The sequence below is a fragment of the Patella vulgata genome, chromosome 4, assembly GCF_932274485.2.
Source record: "Patella vulgata chromosome 4, xgPatVulg1.2, whole genome shotgun sequence".
NCBI classification, from domain to species: domain Eukaryota; kingdom Metazoa; phylum Mollusca; class Gastropoda; family Patellidae; genus Patella; species Patella vulgata.
Genome location: NC_065882.2, coordinates 78971223 through 78989677, shown reverse-complemented (window position 1 = coordinate 78989677; position 18455 = coordinate 78971223). Strand labels below are relative to the sequence as shown.

Below are 18455 nucleotides of genomic sequence, written 5' to 3'. Positions count from 1 at the left end.
GGGATGGGGGGTGGGGTGGATAGCCGAAAGGTTAGCACGTGCGCGCTGTATCATTGAATCAACTGGCATGGTTTCGATTCCCCAGTTGTATGTGACAAGGAGTAGGATCGCCTGTCCAACCTCGTGGGTTTTTCTCCGGGTTTTCTGGATTCCTCCCACGGCTAGACCCCTACGCGCTTGCGAATTATTACAATAAAATTGAACCATACATTAGTTCCGAAATGACCTAGTTTGTGTCGAGTGGACGTTTAACCCCGTTACTCTCTCTCTCGCTATGAGGGATATTTTGCACTGACAGCGGCGCTACGTACAGTGCCAATCCTTATTTCAGGTTCCAATTATCAAATTATCTGTTACGTACGTGTATTCGAATATGTAAGCGGATCTAGTTTTTCGTCCCATCCGATCAACTATTTAGGTCCTCATTCCTGCACCACTGACAAGGAAAACCCCTAGAGGAAAATCCCTCAAAATGACCCTCAATTTAATTGTCACATAGTTGCTTGAGCACACTAATTTTATAGGCAAGTACAATTGTGGTTTTTTTTCCTTTTCGGGGCGGGTGGAATTAGGGTTCTGCATAAGATCAGGGGCGCGCAACTTTTTTTTTTTTACACATCCAATCAATCCAAAATGAGACCTACAATATTCAATCAATCCAAACTGAGACCTACAATATTCAATATTCAACTCCGGCTTGATGACGCCCCCACTCTGCGAAAACATGTTTGTGCGCCCCTGCTTATAAATGATAAGATCAAACTATTTTAACACCTTATTTTAAAATTAAATAAGCTTATCCATAAGATATGATAAGATTTTATTGTACCAAATCACCCATGGAGGATAGCATACAATAGAAACATACGGTCCATATAAATTATAGTGCACTTTATCAGAGAAAGCAGGAAAAATTGTCTGGATACTTTAAGCAAAGGGGATAACTCTGTTGGTAATTTTAAGGAAGGGAATTAACTCCGTCGTAAACGAAAAAATTTAAAATAAAACTAGACTAATGTGTGGTGAATTCAAGATGACATTTTGTCGACAGTTATAGTTATTTATCTGCAACAGCTGAATGACCCATTTTCATGTATCAGTTCAAATGATCTTAAGATACTGAATAGTTCCACATTTTGTTCAAGAATGCAAGAAGTTACTAAAGATGAGCCAGTCCCAGTTATTTTGCGACTTTTTGCAGCTTTATTTTATGGAGGCGCATCGTTTTTGATAACTGTTGTCAACAAAGTAACTTTGACATCATACAAGTAAGTTATCCTTTATCATTAAAGATTTTGAAAAAATGAAGAAATTAAAAGGGTAGCCAGATGCCTAGCCTGTATGGATATAGTTTATCTTTGATAGTTTAAATAATTTTGACACTTCATTCATAAGATAAGAACTTACAAACTTCCTTTGTCGTCCTTCCTCCCCACCCAACCTTATCCTAGTCTCTCGGTTGGCTCTGCTGGCAAGAATCATTTGTCTATCATATCACCTCGGTGGAGCGGACCTTCATACCTGAAGCCCCTTGAAAGATCATGACATTTCTCATTCATGGCCCCTTGACAGATGTGGAACAACTAACTAGATGTTGGTGGCAAAAAGTGGGTGTGGGTCAGTTCATCCCACAACCGTTTCCCCTCGGCTGTTTGTTTCATCCCAACCTATTTTTTTATCGGGCTTTTTCATCCCAGGCTGTTTCATCATAACTGAGTTGTACTTATTGTTAAATAAACTGTTAAACACTTACTTATTGTTAAATAAACAATAATGTATGGAATAAATAAGTTTTACTCGTCGTTTTTTGTTGATTACCGATCACAACCGAGATCAGTTCATGCTGTATATTCGTATTGTTTGTTAATTGGCGTTATGATTTTAGATATTAGGCCAGTTCACCGATGTTTTTGTAGTAAAGTATATTCGGATTATTAGTTAATTGCCGTTATGATTTTAGATTAGTTCACCGATGGTTTTGTAATAAAGTATATATACTCGTATTGTTTGTTAGTTTATGATGTTTAACATCATTTATCTTCTTTATAAAAAGGTATTTTATAATTACATATTGATAGCTTAATCACTCGCCAAAATACATCATGGACTCTACGTATTATCCAATAATCAACTAAATTGCGCAGTAGCCCGTGGTTTTTACGAAAAATCACGTTTTTAGCTTGTGGACACTCTATCTAGAGGTCACAATTTTGATCGGATTTTGATGAAACTTGAAATGCTTGTTTATAACCCAAAGATCTTGGTTCCTGTCGTTATACGCGCATATCGGATCGTAACTTCCTGAATTATGGCCCCTGATTATACTTTTAGCTTGTGGTCCCTCTAGAGGTCACAATTTTTATCCAATTTTTTAGGAAATCACCGTTACACTCTAATGATGGTTGAGTTCGAATCTCGTGAAAATCGGACCAAAACTGCTGGACAAAATGGCCGCCCCTCGTACGCAAATAGTGTAAAATATGGTATATCAAGGTTATGGGCCCGATTTTGATGAAACTTTAAATATATATTTTTTTATCATAAAGATCTTGGTTATGGCCCCTGATTGGTCGAAAAATCACATTTTTAGCTTGTGGATTCGCTAGAGGTCACAGTTTTTTTTTCCGATTTTAAAAACCATTTAGATATATCACCATTCCACCATAATGAAGGTTGAATTGGATCTTCCGGAAAATCGAAATGAAACTGACCGACAAATGTACGCAAATTGTGTATAGTATGTAATACAAAGGTTATGGACCCTCTAGAGGTCACAATTTTTATCCAATTTTGATAAAACTTAAAACATTCCATTATATTCCAAAAATCTCAGTCCCTTTTGATAATTGCGCATTTCAGACCATAACTTTCGGGATTATGACCCCTGATTGTTCAAAAATTCGTTTTTGGCTTGTTCTCTATCCATCTCTGCGTGGCAGCTGCTGGTTAAATTTGTGGGATGAAACGACCCGATATAAGTGGGATTAAGGGACCCGTGTAAATTTGGGATGAAACAGCCCGAGATGAACCGGTAGTGGGATGAAACGATCTCTCCCGCAAAAAAACAATATCATATGTCCGCAAAAAAGTTAAAAGTTAGAATAGAAATTCCTATCACACTCTGACAGAAATTGTAAAAATAAGATTGACCAGGCATGATTGGAAAGGAAGATAATATAAGCTTTCGACTGAAAAATTTTCAGTATTGCATTATCTTTTTTTGAACTATTATAGCAGCTCATTATCAAAATGTGGGGTTGGATGGCCGAATGGTTAGCACGTGCACGCTGTATCATGAGGCCTGGTTTCGAATCCCCAGTTGTCCAACCTCGTCCGGTTTCCTCCCACTGCTAAAGACCCCTACGCGCAAGCAAATTATTGAAATAAAATTAAACCATATGTTAGTTCCGAAATGACCTAGTCTTTGTCGAGTAGACATTAAACCTCCATCTCTCTCTCTCTCTCTCTCTCTCTCTCTCTCTCTCTCTCTCTCTCTTTATTGAAATATTACATATTGCATCTTTAATATGGGAGTAAGCACTTGCTGTTTTTTCATCTGAGTTTTGTGTGAGTCTCTTCATTTAAATTATATAGTTCATTATTATTTTTTGGAAAATTATTTTTTATTGCAGATTTCCTTCTTTCCGGTTTCTTGCATTTGGTCAGGTAAACAATTTAACAATATATAATATTCTGTTATTACTGATATGATATAACTTTGCATAGAAAATGATCTCAAACCAAAAGAAATACAGATTAAGAGCAGTTAGTATTAAAAGACAATATTGGTGCCAGTCATTATCACATATGTGATAGAGCAGGTTAAACAGATTCCAAATATATCCTCTCACAATCTCACACAACAACTTTTGGTCTTCGAAGAAATTATTAGTGAGCAGAATTTTGCCCATATATCCGTTATCACTCGTCACATCAGTCAGTTATATAGAGAGATGACTCTGTTTTCCTTTGGTGTTTGTCACTTCCGATTCAGGAAACCTGTATTACTCAGCTATCGTAGCAATGATCTCTGTGTTAAAATTATATTTGGAATGTGTTTAACCAGCTCTATCACATATGTGACCAATATTGTGTATGCAATGTATTCTCCTCTGACTTTGCCCTACTGAGAGAGGTAAGTCATGTGACACAAACATGACCTCTTTTGATCGATTTTTTTATAGTAAGGGTATTCCTTGGCAATTGCAATATTTTGAGAAGGATTTGAAGCAAAATTATGATAAATTGATCAGTTTTAATATGTTTTTAGTTCAAATATATCATCAAATCACCCAGTTTGTACGCGGGAATTTATCTTTAAAGATGCATGATGTAAGAGATAAATCTGCCTATCGCAGGCTTTCTTAAATCAATTATGAATTAAACATATGACCAGCCTGTAATCAACTCTCTATCGGATGTATTTACACACGTGCAATATTGAAAAATTTAAAGATAAAATGGATAATCAAAACTTAGTCTTGGTTGACAAGTACCTTTGTTATGGGGGGGGGGGTGGATGGCCGAATGGTTAGCACGCGCGCGCTGTATCATACGGTCTGTCATTGAGTCAACTGGTGGGGTCCTCCGGTTTCCTCCCACTGTTAAAGGCACCTACGCGCAAGCGAATTATTGAAATAAAATTGAACCATGTGTTAGTCCCAAAATGACCTGGTTTGTGTCAAGTGGACGTTAAACCCCATTTCTCTCTCTCTCTCTCTCACCTTTGTTACGATAATATACAATCTATGCTTCATTTTCAAATAGTGATAACTATGCACAAAATAAAGTAATTTGTATAAAATTTCGATACATTCATTTTTCATTAATCTATTTTTGAACTATTATAGCAAGACTGGCTAGCACTTTATTTAAATCTTACATAATGCTTCTTTAATTAATACACGACTTGACATATGTATATCGAAATGGTATGAAATGGGGTTTAACGTCCTACTGTTCTGCTCCGAACTGGGCTAATGAAGACAAGCATAAGCCATACAGTGTGCTATGAGAGAAATTTTGCCCGGACAGCGACACTACAGCCTACTCTTATATCGAATTCCAACTGTCAAGGGATCTTTTACGTGCATGCCAATTTGCATCACTGACAAGGAGGAACCACGCTGGGAAATCTGGAAGAACTTTCTCGGCCAATTCAGGGATCGAACACCCGACCTCCAGGCTAGCGAGCCAGCGTCTTACCCACTTATCCACCGTGACCCCCGTATATCAATGGAGCACTATTGACTGTGCCTATAGCCTACTGGTTAAACATGTGCGCAATAGCGTACGTAACTAACGTAAGAAAATTAAATGGTCGCTGGCTTTTTTTTCGCACGTATACAGTGAATGGCCATTTTGCTCAGTAATCCCAGCCAGAATTTGGCTATTTTTTTAAAATTGCGTTAAAGTTTTAAATTTTTGTTTAGAAGTGAAATAAATTAACTTTTAGTCAATGCCCACGCTAAAAACATTAACAGAATTGATTGTGTATATCTGAAATAGACACGACCGAAGCACAAAATAGTGCCAATATGCCAACGTCAAATCTAGAGTTGTAGATGATGTTTTTTTATGAAAAATCATTGGAAGAAGCGATAAGACGTTTTGTACGGATTATGCAGTCCTTAAGGCTGCAAGAAGGCTATTGTTTACAATGTAACATTGTGTCTTGTAAATGTTGATAATGATCGTAATGATGGTGTTTACATTTGTTTGTTGATGTGACCTCATGACCTGTGACGTTTAGATAACGTCATATGGATATCATGGCTATTCACTGTGTCAGAGTCACTTCTCTGCAGGTAGGGTGAGTCTGTTGTTCAGATTGGTGCGATAGATCACAAAGTGATGTGGACGATGTGGTTTTGATTCCCCGCTTGTACGTGACAAGGAGTTGGTCGTTTGTCCAACCTTTTGGGTTTTCTCCGGGTCACTGCTAAAGATCCTTATGTCCAAGCGAATTATTGAAATAGCATTGAACCATATGTTAGTCCCAAAATGACCTAGTTTGTATCAAGTGTGTGTTATACCCCATTTCTCTCTCTCTCTCTATCTCTTGTAAGGCTCAAAAACTTGAAAATTATTCATCACTTTGTAAATATACATGTATATCATATTGAATAACCAGAGGATGTAAATAGCAACAAGTTTAGTCAGTATGTAAGTGATTGGCCATCTCATTCATAATAGACCCGGATACATCAATAATAATATCTATTCAATTAGATAGAAATGTGAAGTCTTTATAAGTTTCAATAGATAGGTGTTAAGTCATACATGTAGCTTGTTACAGTAAGCATGCTTGCATATTATGTAATTGAATACAAAGCAAACAGAATCAGATTTACGATCAGGAGTAATGCCTTTTTTATAGATAGTAATATGAAATTCAAGTTAAAATTATATCTTACATTTACGCCCTTATTATTTATGATATATTAATTATAGAATAACATGGGGTTTAACGTCCACTAGACACACACAAACTAGGTCATTTTGGGAATAACACATGGTTCAATTTTATTTCAATAATTCGCTTGCGAGTAGGGGTCTTTAGCAGTGGGAGAAAAACCGGAGGACCCGGGGGAAAACCCACGGGGTTGGACATACGACCCTACTCCTTGTCACACACAACCAAGGAATCGAAACCACGCCTTTTGACTCAATGACAGAATAACATTGGATTTAGCATCCTACTTCTCTTCAACAGCATGATTGCATGCTGTGTACATGTTGCGGAAGCTTTGCACTGACAGTTGCCTTTATCACATTTTAACTGTCTAGAATTCTTTTACAAGCACACCTATACACAAGACCTTGTTTTCATCTCATACATGTATGAAGAACTGAGACATTTAGCAGATCAACGTTAGAAAAAAACAAATATAAAATAATAAGTGACTGTGAAAATGAACGAATACTTCTGCTTAAAATACGGATGTGACGTCATCCATAGATGTTGACGTACCATTATTTCAAATAATGGTACGGGCAATGTGCCAAGCGTACTAGTTGAAATTTCGGATGCGTGTGACGTATTTCTCTTTTTTTAAGTTGTTTAAGGCATTGTGTAATATATTGAAACAACAGCTCGGGACTAACGTCACTCAATGTCTTGCTCTCAACCATTAAACCACACATAAGATATATTGTGTCAGATGCGAGAACTGTTTCAGAATCTGTAAGTGCTTTATATAAGGGTTAGTGCTAAATGATAAGGTCAGCTCAATTTTTCGTCATAGGTCACGAGATGTAAACAGGGCTAGCTCTGTACTCCCAACCCTAACCCAGGACCTAGCCCTAATGCTTACCCTAAACCTAACCTACAATCTCGCTAACAATCACGTGCCCTAACCATATTTACATCTCAGTGACCTTGACAAAAATTGAGCTGGCCTTAACAAGTAGATTTAACCCTAGTATAAGAGTATAAGACTAAACAAAAGCGCCCTTTTGTTACCCAAAAACATGTGACACAATAGCTGGCCATAACGGCTCTGGGTGCAGGGATAGATCTTCAGAAATTTTTAATAGGCCTAGAATGACCAGCATTTGCGAAACATGCAGAGATAATGTTACAGTCGTAAGATATACATTTCATAAATATTGCTAATAAACAGGATAACCTTAACATCTGGCGTGTTTACGGGTATATGTGGTGTTATTATTAATGAGCTTTTCCACACATATAAGACAGATGTCATATATCTAAGGACTTGGTAATAATAATAATATTAATAATAATAATAATAATAACTTAATTTAAGAAGGGTAAAGGATAAGGCTGTAGAAGCCTTTCTACCAGTACCATCCTGCCCTTCATGAAAAAAATATAATACAAAAGATGATAGCACAACATATATAAGAGAAGGATGAACACAGGAGTATAAAATAATCAGGATGAAATTATAATACAAAAGATGACAACACCAAAGGAGAGAGATGTCAGATATAATAACATATAATAATAATAATAATAAATAAAACTTACGATAGCAAAGGCATAAAAATGTGAATCAAGGAAAAGTTCCCTATACATTATTTTTATATATGGACATAGAGGGTACCAGTATTATTCTTTGACAGTAAAATATTTGAAAAGTTGTTTCTTGAAAGAATTTAACAGATGTATACAGAAAAATGAATAGCTAAATAGTTCAACGCATGAGCTTTGGATTATAAGGCATATCATTGAGACCAAGTGACGTGGTTTTAATTCCCCGCTTGTACATGACAAGGTGTAGGGTGACCTGTCCAACTTCGTGACCTTTCTCCTCTGGTTTACTCACACTGCTAAAGACTTCTTGCACTCAAGCAAAGTATTTACATAAAAATGAACCATATGTCAGTCCCAAAATGACTAGTTTGTGTCAAATTTCGTGGTAATCGGACAGAAAGTGCTCGACAAAATAGCTGCTCCTTGTATGCAAATAGTGTAAAAGTATGTAATACAATGTTGTGAACCCTCTAGAGGTCAGAGTTTTTATCAGATTTTGATGAAACTTAAAATATATATTTATATCTAAAACATCTTGGATCCTTTCAATATTCACGCATATCAGACCATATTAAGTTCCAGGATTATGGTCCCTGATTCTACGGAAAAATTCGCGTTTTTAGCTTGTGGACTCTCAATAGGTCACAATTTTTATTCGATTTTGATGAAATTTAAAATATATGTTTTTATCCCAAAGATCTGTGTTCCTTTCGATACTTATGCATATCGAACTGTAACTTCCTGGATTATTGACCCCTGATTGTACGTAAAATCGTTTTTTAATTTTTTTAAGCTTGTTCTCTGTCCATCTCTTGCAAAATATAGGCGTATCATGCATGGCAACTGCTTGTTAATTGTTATATTTGTTTTGTAGATGCTGATGGGTATTATAGTTTTATATATAGTGAAAAAACTTAGTATTATTCAGTTTCCTGATTTTACAAAAGGCACAATTAAAAAGGTAAGGTAACACAATAGATGTAGGTATACAGGCTTTCATATTTCGTGTTTTTGGGTATTCATTTTCTATGTGTTTAGCGTAATCATCATTTTCAGTTTTGTAACCATTTTCTGTGTCAGAGTTGTAATCATTGCAGTGTCAGTTGTAATCATTTCGGTGTCGTAGGGTAGCCATTTCCTGTGTTTTACATAATGTAGTTGTAACCATTTCTTGTGTTTTAGTTATAACCATTTTCTCACACTGATCAGCAGTTAATACAGTGAATATTCGCTAGGTCGCTACAATCACTTAATGAACCTCAGATATTAACTTTTTCCTACAACAAATTAAATTCTAAAACAATTTTTTTATGTATTAGAAAAATAAATAAGACGTTTGAAGTATTTGTAGGTAAAAATTATTTCCGATTTTAGTGTAAATGGGTATTAAAATGAGTAAAAGGCACCATTCTGCCCGAGCCAGTAACATCTTATGAAAACATTGCACCCGCCATTGAGCCAATGATTAACACTGCGTGATGTGACGTCATGTAGACAGTCATCTTTTACAGAGATATTAGAAGACTTTCGTAATCCTCTATGAAACAGATTGGCATTTTCTGTGTCTTTGTCATAATCATTCACATTATTATAATGTCGACATTTTATTTCAGGTGTGGCCATTACCACTTATATTCCTAATAAATCTAGTAACAGGTCTAGGAGGAACAAAGAAACTCAAGTAAGAATTCAATCTTTTCAAATTTATACTTCTATCATACTGTATATATAGTAAGTAGTATGTACAGGATTACTTCATCACACATATATAAACAATTACACAAGACAGAACCAGTGATGGGATTTCAAAAATTTTCTTGTCAGACATTTTTACCGAAAATAAAGGGACATAACTCTTATCGTTATTTAAGCAGGCATGTTTTAGACCACACACAAAAATCACGTGTGGACAAAATATTCAAATTTGTACGTAATAAAAAATAGGTGCATCTCGTTATTTTTCATATTTAATGCCCGTACGGTATTCAAATTTATGTCAGTAATATTCCTGCAAAATTACGTGATGTCGTAATACGATAGAATGAAAGCGTGCCGACTACTGGCATACTGCCAATCCGTACTGTTTCGAATTCCTCTAAAGTTACCGTATTTTTCGGGTCATAAATCGATACAATTTTCAACAGAAGTCCGGCATTTGTCTTATACTCCGTTTCGACTTATATATGGAGGTTAAAAAAATAACATCCAGAAATTTATTTGGCAGTAAACGTCGCTCTAACACAACGAGCGAGTGACACCATTTGCTAAATAAACCCTTGACAGGACACAGGCATTTCAAACAGACAAATATATCTTAGCAAGGAAATGGATCCTGGGGCTAGCCGTAATCGCTCAATGTGCAAACTAATAATAAGGGAAGCAACCAAAGAAAAAAGGAAATGGAATGGAGTTTAACGTCCTACTGTCCCGCATGACTGGGCTAATGAAGATAGGCATACACCATGTAGTGTATCTTTTACGTGCACACCAATTTTTTTGTCCCATCCGAACGACTAGACAGCTGTCCTTGTCAGGCCTCTATCCTGCACCACTGATAAGGGGAAACCACATCGGAAAATCCTTATGAACTTTATTGGCCAATGCAGGGATCGAACATGCGACCTCCAGGCTAGCGAGCCATCGTCTTACCTACTTAGCCACCGTTGCTCCAGAAAAAAATGGGTAGAGAGAGAAAAGTGTTATTGTAAAAGAGACAATTTTCATGCAGGTTAATTAGTTTGTCTGATTGTACCACTAACAAATATTAATATTCAAATGGTCTTTATATATATTAAAGTAGCTAACTCAATATCATCCAAAGTCTTACACATTGAAAACACGAAATATTTGTCAATTCAAATCAACATTGATGTTGTAATCTTCTGATATCCAATATTTAAGACAAAATAAACATTTTACCATTACATAGTGCGTTTGAGCGTCATATGTAACAAGTGACCAGAAAGAACGAAGCTAGACATATTCCATAACTCATGTTATGCGCAATAGACTAGAATAACCAGACGCTAGAAATTGTAATTCAGTTGAGACTCCTGCCATATTTCGCTGGACATACTGATTTGAAATTAGTGTCAAAATGGAAACAATTGAATATAAATCAGTTTATATACAATCAGATTACATTATTATATGCATTTCGACCCATTAACGTCAATTTCTAAGTCCCAAAGATTAGCGATTTACCTCCTTTAATCTGAAATCCAGTCCAAAGACAATAGAGAGGTTTCACAACTTTACATTTACAGTAGAATCTGCATTAAGCAGCCACCCAAGGGAATTTTCACAACTGACCGCTAAACGGGAGTGACCGTTGAATAAAGAGATGAAACAACAGAATTTCTACGGGGGGAATTTATCGTGACCGCTTACAAGGAGATGTCGCTGAATAGGAGTGGCTGCTCATACAGATTCTACTGTACATGTAGCATAGTCTGAAGGTTTCTTGTTCAATCCCTGCATTGGCTGAGAAAGATTATCAGGATTTTTCGGTTTTGGTTTCCCCTTGTCAGTTGTCTAATGGTTTGGATGGTACAAAAAAACAAGGCCCTGTGTATACATTGGTGTACATGTAAAAGATCCCTTGGCAGTTGGAATTCGTTATAAGGACAGGCCATAGTGCTGCTGCCTGGGCAAAATTTCCCTCCTAGCACAATGTATGGCGTATGCCCATCTTCATTTGCCAAGTCGGAACAGAACAGTAGGACGTTAAACCCCATTTCATTTCATTTCATTTCTTTGGAGGCCTTACATAAAATCCTTAAAGTTGCATTGTGTAAGAGCTAAATCTACATGTCTTTTTTTTGGCTTAAAACTGGTTTAGGCATTTATTACCATAGCAAGCCTAAAATTAGGGCTGTACGATATTCTTGTTATAGTCATTTATCGCGATATGGTATTTTCAGACCCAACTACGATATCATGTGGCCAAAAATCGTTGATATAGTGGTTTATCGAATATCGCCAAAAACTTCAAATATCGAAAAAAATTATCATAAAAATAGATAATAAATACACTATACAGCAGTGGAAATTAGTCGACGGCAATAAACTATAATAAAACTAATGTTTTGAGAATCGTTAAATGTTGAAAACACTTGCGCAGTGTCCACATCCGTTTTTCACTGCATCGTGTATGCGTTACTTTTACTTTGTTTTTAGTCGACAATAAATTGTCAGTTGTTACTACATGTAAAGCTTAGGCCTACTCAACGCCTGAAATTTCCCACAACCGCAGCTAATTACCAGGCTATAAATAGGTTTTCATATTTTTAAAAAATGAATATTTTTAGAAAACTCTACAAAACTAAATTTCTGAAAGCAAGAATAAAACGATCTATAAATAGATTACTGTCACTGTTAGGCCACGAATACCGCAGTCAATCGAATGCTTGAATGGAAGATAGTCCGGATCATTTAGTATTTTAAACTGTTTGAGCTTACAATACAAGACTTGAAGACCGCACCTACGTACTTCTGCTGCAGGTGATATTTGAGAATTTTCTTACACAAGGTCACAAGCAGACGCTTTTTAAACATCAGCGGTTGTATTTAATTTTTATCCAAAAAGGATGTTGTTTTGCTCATTTTAATAAATCTATATTATAAAAAAAGCAAAGTTTAAAGTGTATGAATAAAGCAATTCTTACCCACAAGTCTTACTCACACTGTAGTCAGCTTTAATGCATTTATATTTAATTTATTTAATAGCAAAGTGACATTATTATTAAATATCGCGATATTTAACTATATCGTTGAAAAAAATACCAATATCGATATCGTCCCTTTTGCAATATCGTACAGCCCTACCTAAAATCAACTGTCTTGAACATCAGATGGCCGACGGATGACTAAAAATTTAAATGGATTTAAACATCTGCATGATTATAAGATTAAATGATAAAATGGACAACCAAGGCTGAGTCTCAGTTGTCCAATCCCTGCATTGGCCGAGAAAGTTCATTCAGATTTTCCAGCGTGGTTTCCCCTTGTCAGTGATGCAGGGCGGAGGGCCTGACAAGGTCAGCTGTCTAGTCGTTCGGATGGAACGAAAAACCGAGGTCCCGTGAACACATTGGCGTGCACGTAAAAGATCCCTTGGCAGTTGGAATTCGATATAAAGGTAGGCCGTAGTGCCGCTGTCCGGGCAAAATTTCCCTCATGGCACACTATAAGGCATATGCCCGTCTTCATTAGCCCAGTATAGGAGCAGAACAGTAGGACGTTAAACCCCATTTCATTTCATTTCATTTCAGTCATTGCTACAATAATGAACGATCTACGCTATATCTACAAACAGTCATCACTTCGCTTAGAATAAAGTAATTTGAATGACATTTTCATTATTCATTATTTATTTAGGAACTATTATAGAAACAATGACCAGCTCTTTATCTAAATCTTACATAATGCATCATTTAAGTCATGATTTACCACTATATATGTTTATTTTTTTATTTTATTTGACAGTTTACCAATGTTTACAGTTTTAAGACGTTTTTCTATTTTATTTACAATGATAGCAGAATACTTAGTTTTAAGGTGAGTGTCACGGTTTATTGCTCTTGTCAGTTTTTTATGCAAGTATTTATTAGTCATTTTATACTTACAAGGAGGAGTTGCAGTTCCTGGTTTGTTGTGCAGAACGGGGAAACCAGCACGCAGGGACAGTTTTTGGCTCATTTGACCAATTTCCCCAAATGTGTCCCTGCAGCTCACCAACTTAAAACTTTTGCAGGCAATATGGCAGCAGGACTGCCAAGTGGGACTACTTTTAGGTATTATTAATCAATTACTAATTGTGAAGTAAAGATTAGTTCGCCTTAAATATGAATGGCTTATAGGCTTTGTTAAAGTTGTTGATATCTTGCAATGTATTTCATATCCTGTAACTTTCGACCTCCCAAATTGGGCCCTGCATTTTCTACAACTGGCCCTGTCAGCAAGTGTCTGTTTGTTCAAATGGGTAAAAAAAACCTGAGCCTTAGAGGTCCTGTGTGCACATCAGCATGCACGTAAAAGAACTCTTGACAGTTGAAATTCAATTGTTGTGACTCTATACAACAATTAACGTACACTCTTAAGTAACATAAATATGTTGAAAGCTGCTGATGGGTATAGATTTGTTACCAGACTGTACTATATTTAACATCATATTGTTTATTTCAGAGTAAGGGCAGATTTATTTGTTCAGAGTACTGTTTTTCTCATGATATTTGGTGCCTTAATAGCTGTTAGGTGAGTAATATTCATTATTTAGATGGCTTTGTGTGCTTTTTGTGGGTCAGTAGGTAAGACATTGGCCAATAACTAATCAGGAGGTCCTGGGCTTGATTCGGTTGATTCCCCAAGTCCACGTTACAGGATGGTGGGCTTGGCATGAAATATGATGAAAAACCGAGGTCATGTGTACACATTGGTGAGCCAATAAGAGAACCTTGAGGGAAAGAGAGATAGAAATATGGTTTGACAAAACACTCGACACAAACTAGGTCATTTCGGTACTAACATGTAGTTCCATTTTATTTCAATAATTCGCTTGCACGTAGGGGTCTGTAGCACTTTAGCAGTGGGAGGAAACTGGAGAACCCGGAGAAAACCCACGAGGTTGAACAGGCGACCCTACTTCTTGTCAGGTACAACCGGGGAATCGAAACCATGCCAGTTGACTCAATGACAGACCTTACAATACAACGCGCACATGCTAACCATTCGTCCATCCAGCACCACCTTATAGTTAGAAGCCAGTGAAGAGGATGTTGAAACCCCACTGCCTGGTCCAAATATCCCTTATATCACACTTATATAGCGTAATGTTTGTTATTTTAGTGATGATTTAGCGTTTGATGTATCAGGCTATTGTTATATTTTAATGAATGATGTTGCTACAGCTGCTAATGGTGTCTACACAAAGAAAAAATTAGATTCAAAGGTGAGTTGAAATGAAATGAAATGGGGTTTAATGTCCTACTGTTCACAAAGGTAAGTTGAAATGAAATGGGGTTTCACGTCCTACTGTTCACTAAGGTAAGTTTTTATCTCAGAATTTATATTATTTGAATTAAACAATGGTTAAAAAAATATGACCTTACTGTATTAATGACAGCGTGGTGGATTGGATGTTATTCGTAATCAGATTTTGATGTGTTGTAGATGTTTTCATTAATGACAAACGAAAAAATATGCGACAACCCTTGTTAGCTACCCAGACGACTAAGCTGCTGTGTGCATATGTTTTGTTGCCTGGAAACCTATCTTTAAATGTTGTATTTGAGAAATGTTGGAAATTGCTTGTATATGGCCATATGTATGGTTCAACTCTACCCAAAGACTGGACTTGATTGGCTTATAGAAATTAATAACTAAAGATACTTTCCCAGAAAAGTATTTATCGGGTGGTTATTTCCAATAAAAGTATGGTAATTTTGGAATATATGGATAGTAGACCATCCAGTCTTCCTAGAAAAATACTGGATTCCCTGAAAATTAGGAATGTCTGGTCGCGTGACGTCAAAGGTTGCACGCGCAGATTGTCTGATCTCCCAGCGTTAGTGAGCATTTGATGTATATGTTGATAAACTTGATGAAGAGCTTAAACGTACAACAGTTTCTGATATAAAAACTACAGAAAATGACTTGGGCAGTGAACTTAATTTGCCTTTTGGGCAGTGAACTTAATTAGGCTTCGATATTTATGATAAATGGACAGCGATTCAAGACAACATCGTCCTCCGACTTCACACCCGTTGCTAGATAGTGCATCAGCTAAGTCACTTGACACAAACATGACTTCTTTTAATAGACTTTTTATAGCAGGAGTATTTCCTTGCAAAAACAATGATTTGAAGCCAAATTTTGATAGATTAATTATTTGGAATATGTTTTTAGTCCAAATATATCATCAAATCACCAAGGTTGTACGTGGGCAGGTATCTTTAATATGGTGGACTAAATTACTAATCATTTTACTTGTATTTGATTTCAGGAACTAGGAAAATATGGTCTATTATTTTATAATTCCTTGTTTATGACTTTACCTATGTTCTGTCTCGTTTATTTTCTTGGGGATATAGAAAAGGTTTGTTTATATTTTTTTTACTCTTTTACATATTTTTATAAATTATTCATCCAGATTTCTTTTGCATTACAATTTTAACACACAAAAAAAATATGAACAAAGAATGAATCTGGACCAGGTTTGCATTAATCCCAGCGATTATAAACATTGTGACGAAATAAGTGCAGTCATAAGTTTTCTTTCTGCGAATGATTTTAAAGGTTTGAAAAGATTTGTTGTCTAATGTGTGCTCATTAGATCATTACAGTCTTGTCATTGAGACAAGTGACGTGGTCTTGTTCCAAGATTTGTACATGGCCGGGTGTAGGGTCTGCTACCAATCTGATTAAAATACAGATCTATATTTCGTTTCGTTTTTTTTATACTTTCGATGGCCTACACTACATGAAGATCTGACAAGTTATAGCGATAAGTCACGTCAGAGGTCAAAAGACCGACTTATGACCTTTTTGACGTCAGACATTTGATTAACCAATCAGCATTGATGTTACTAGTGGATTACCCACAGTTCCGTGAAAAACACACCTAAAGCTCGCCATAACAGACCGTTTAATTGGCTTATCCCTGACAACATTCAGAACACGAGTTAAATAACAACTCTTCCAGATCCAAGTGTAGTAAAGACAAGTAAAACGAAATTTTGAACTATTAAAACGAAACGAAATAGGATCTGTGTTTTAACCAAATTGGGTCTTCTACCAAACCCCTTTGGATTTCTCTGATCCTATTTTGTTATAACAGGAATATCAGTCCGAATATCATTCAATTCCATTCAATATTAACAAAGTTATGATAAATCAAAATTTCACCAGTGACCAATCTGTGCTGCTCGCTGCTACCAGAAAATGATGCATCCATCATTAAATTTATAAATGGCTATTTTTCTATCATCAAGACCCCAAAGACCAGAAAATCAAATTAGTGTGACCTTGCACTTTTTTAATGGATGATGCCACAATAAGAGTTATGCCCCTGTATTTTTTTGTAATAATGTTTGTATTCAACAGACTAGAGTGATTATATTTTTATTATTTAATACATTTATCTAGCTGATCTTTCACTGAAGTGTTCAGATGCGCTTAACCATTACAAAGTAAAAATACAATTTATGATAAAAAGAAAAGTTATAAAAATATCAAAAAACAGTAAAAAGAGAAAGACATGTCTTTTGCTTGATAGGTTGTCAACTCACTATTATACGATCATAGGTGTCATTCTCACACTTAAAACTCATTTACACCGGAAATAATAACACAATTACCTCCCTTGTTTTATATACTCCACCATGGAGTAGCTAACTTCAAACGTTTGAATTTGTTGATGAAAATGATATTTTTGCCAATTTCTCAACTGGCAATAGTGAATTAAAGGATTAATAGGATTATTCTTTAACAAGGTAGGACTGTTTATAGATACCATCTATTTTAAGGCTTTATTTTAATAAATTTTAAAAATATAACTTAAAAATATGAAATTGCAACTTTAACTACACATAAAACAGTCAAATGTATAAAATCAGTAAAAAACCTGTTTGAATAAATGAGTTTTCAAGTGCGATGTGAATGTAATGATTATATATCATGAATGTTTATATTGTTTCAGGCGTTAGAATTTGATGGCTGGAGTAACCCATATTTTATAATTAGTTTTACCATGTCATGTTTTATGGGATTTGTTGTAAGTTATTCTATCATATTATGTACCATGTACAACTCAGCTTTAACTACCACCATTGTTGGGGTCCTAAAGGTAAGTACTTAAAATCATCTAAATTGTCTTGTCATTGTAGGTAAAATGTGACATTGCTATCATGGGTCTAAATTGGCTGTTTTTTGTCGGCTTTAGCCGCTTGAAGTTCAATCAAGCCGATTGGTAAAACAATGAACCGGCCACTATGGTATCATAAATCTACTTTCGGCTAAATTACAACTGCATTGTAATAGATAAATTGTGACATTGCTACACCCCTTCAGAATGCTTAAAATCCTCTGTATTGTCTTGTCATTGTAATATATTAATTCTGACATTGCTACACCCTTTAGCATGCCAACCAGGCAGATTCCACCTTCAGCATACCACGGATGTAAATTGCACCCCTTCATCATATCACCTATGTAAATTTAACCCATTCAGCAAATCACCTATGTAAATCTCACCCATTGCTACACATGTAATTCTCACCCCTTTAATGACATTCAAGACGATACTGTGTACAGATCTTACTATACATTTCAATCTCGGTGTTGGCCGAAAATGTTCATTAAGATGTTCCGAAGTGGTTCACCCGTGTCAGTGGTTCAGTCATTCGAACAGGATGAAAAACTGAGGTCCTTAGAACACATTGTCGTGCACGTAAAA

General features: G+C 35.8%; 1 protein-coding gene across 2 annotated transcripts in view; it reads left to right on the top strand.

The window, feature by feature from the left end:
* Positions 1-1018: 1018 nt before the first annotated feature.
* Positions 1019-18455, top strand: part of LOC126819377 (nucleotide sugar transporter SLC35D1) — a 29573-nt gene continuing 12136 nt past the window's right edge. For both annotated transcript variants that reach the window (XM_050547388.2, XM_050547389.2), the window contains exons 1-9: positions 1019-1268; positions 3633-3666; positions 8877-8963; positions 9616-9683; positions 13490-13561; positions 14189-14257; positions 14849-14951; positions 16005-16097; positions 17700-17846. In XM_050547388.2, coding sequence (XP_050403345.1) covers positions 1147-1268; positions 3633-3666; positions 8877-8963; positions 9616-9683; positions 13490-13561; positions 14189-14257; positions 14849-14951; positions 16005-16097; positions 17700-17846 — 795 coding nt within the window. In that variant the 5' untranslated portion in view covers positions 1019-1146. The remainder of the gene's footprint in view (positions 1269-3632; positions 3667-8876; positions 8964-9615; positions 9684-13489; positions 13562-14188; positions 14258-14848; positions 14952-16004; positions 16098-17699; positions 17847-18455) is intronic.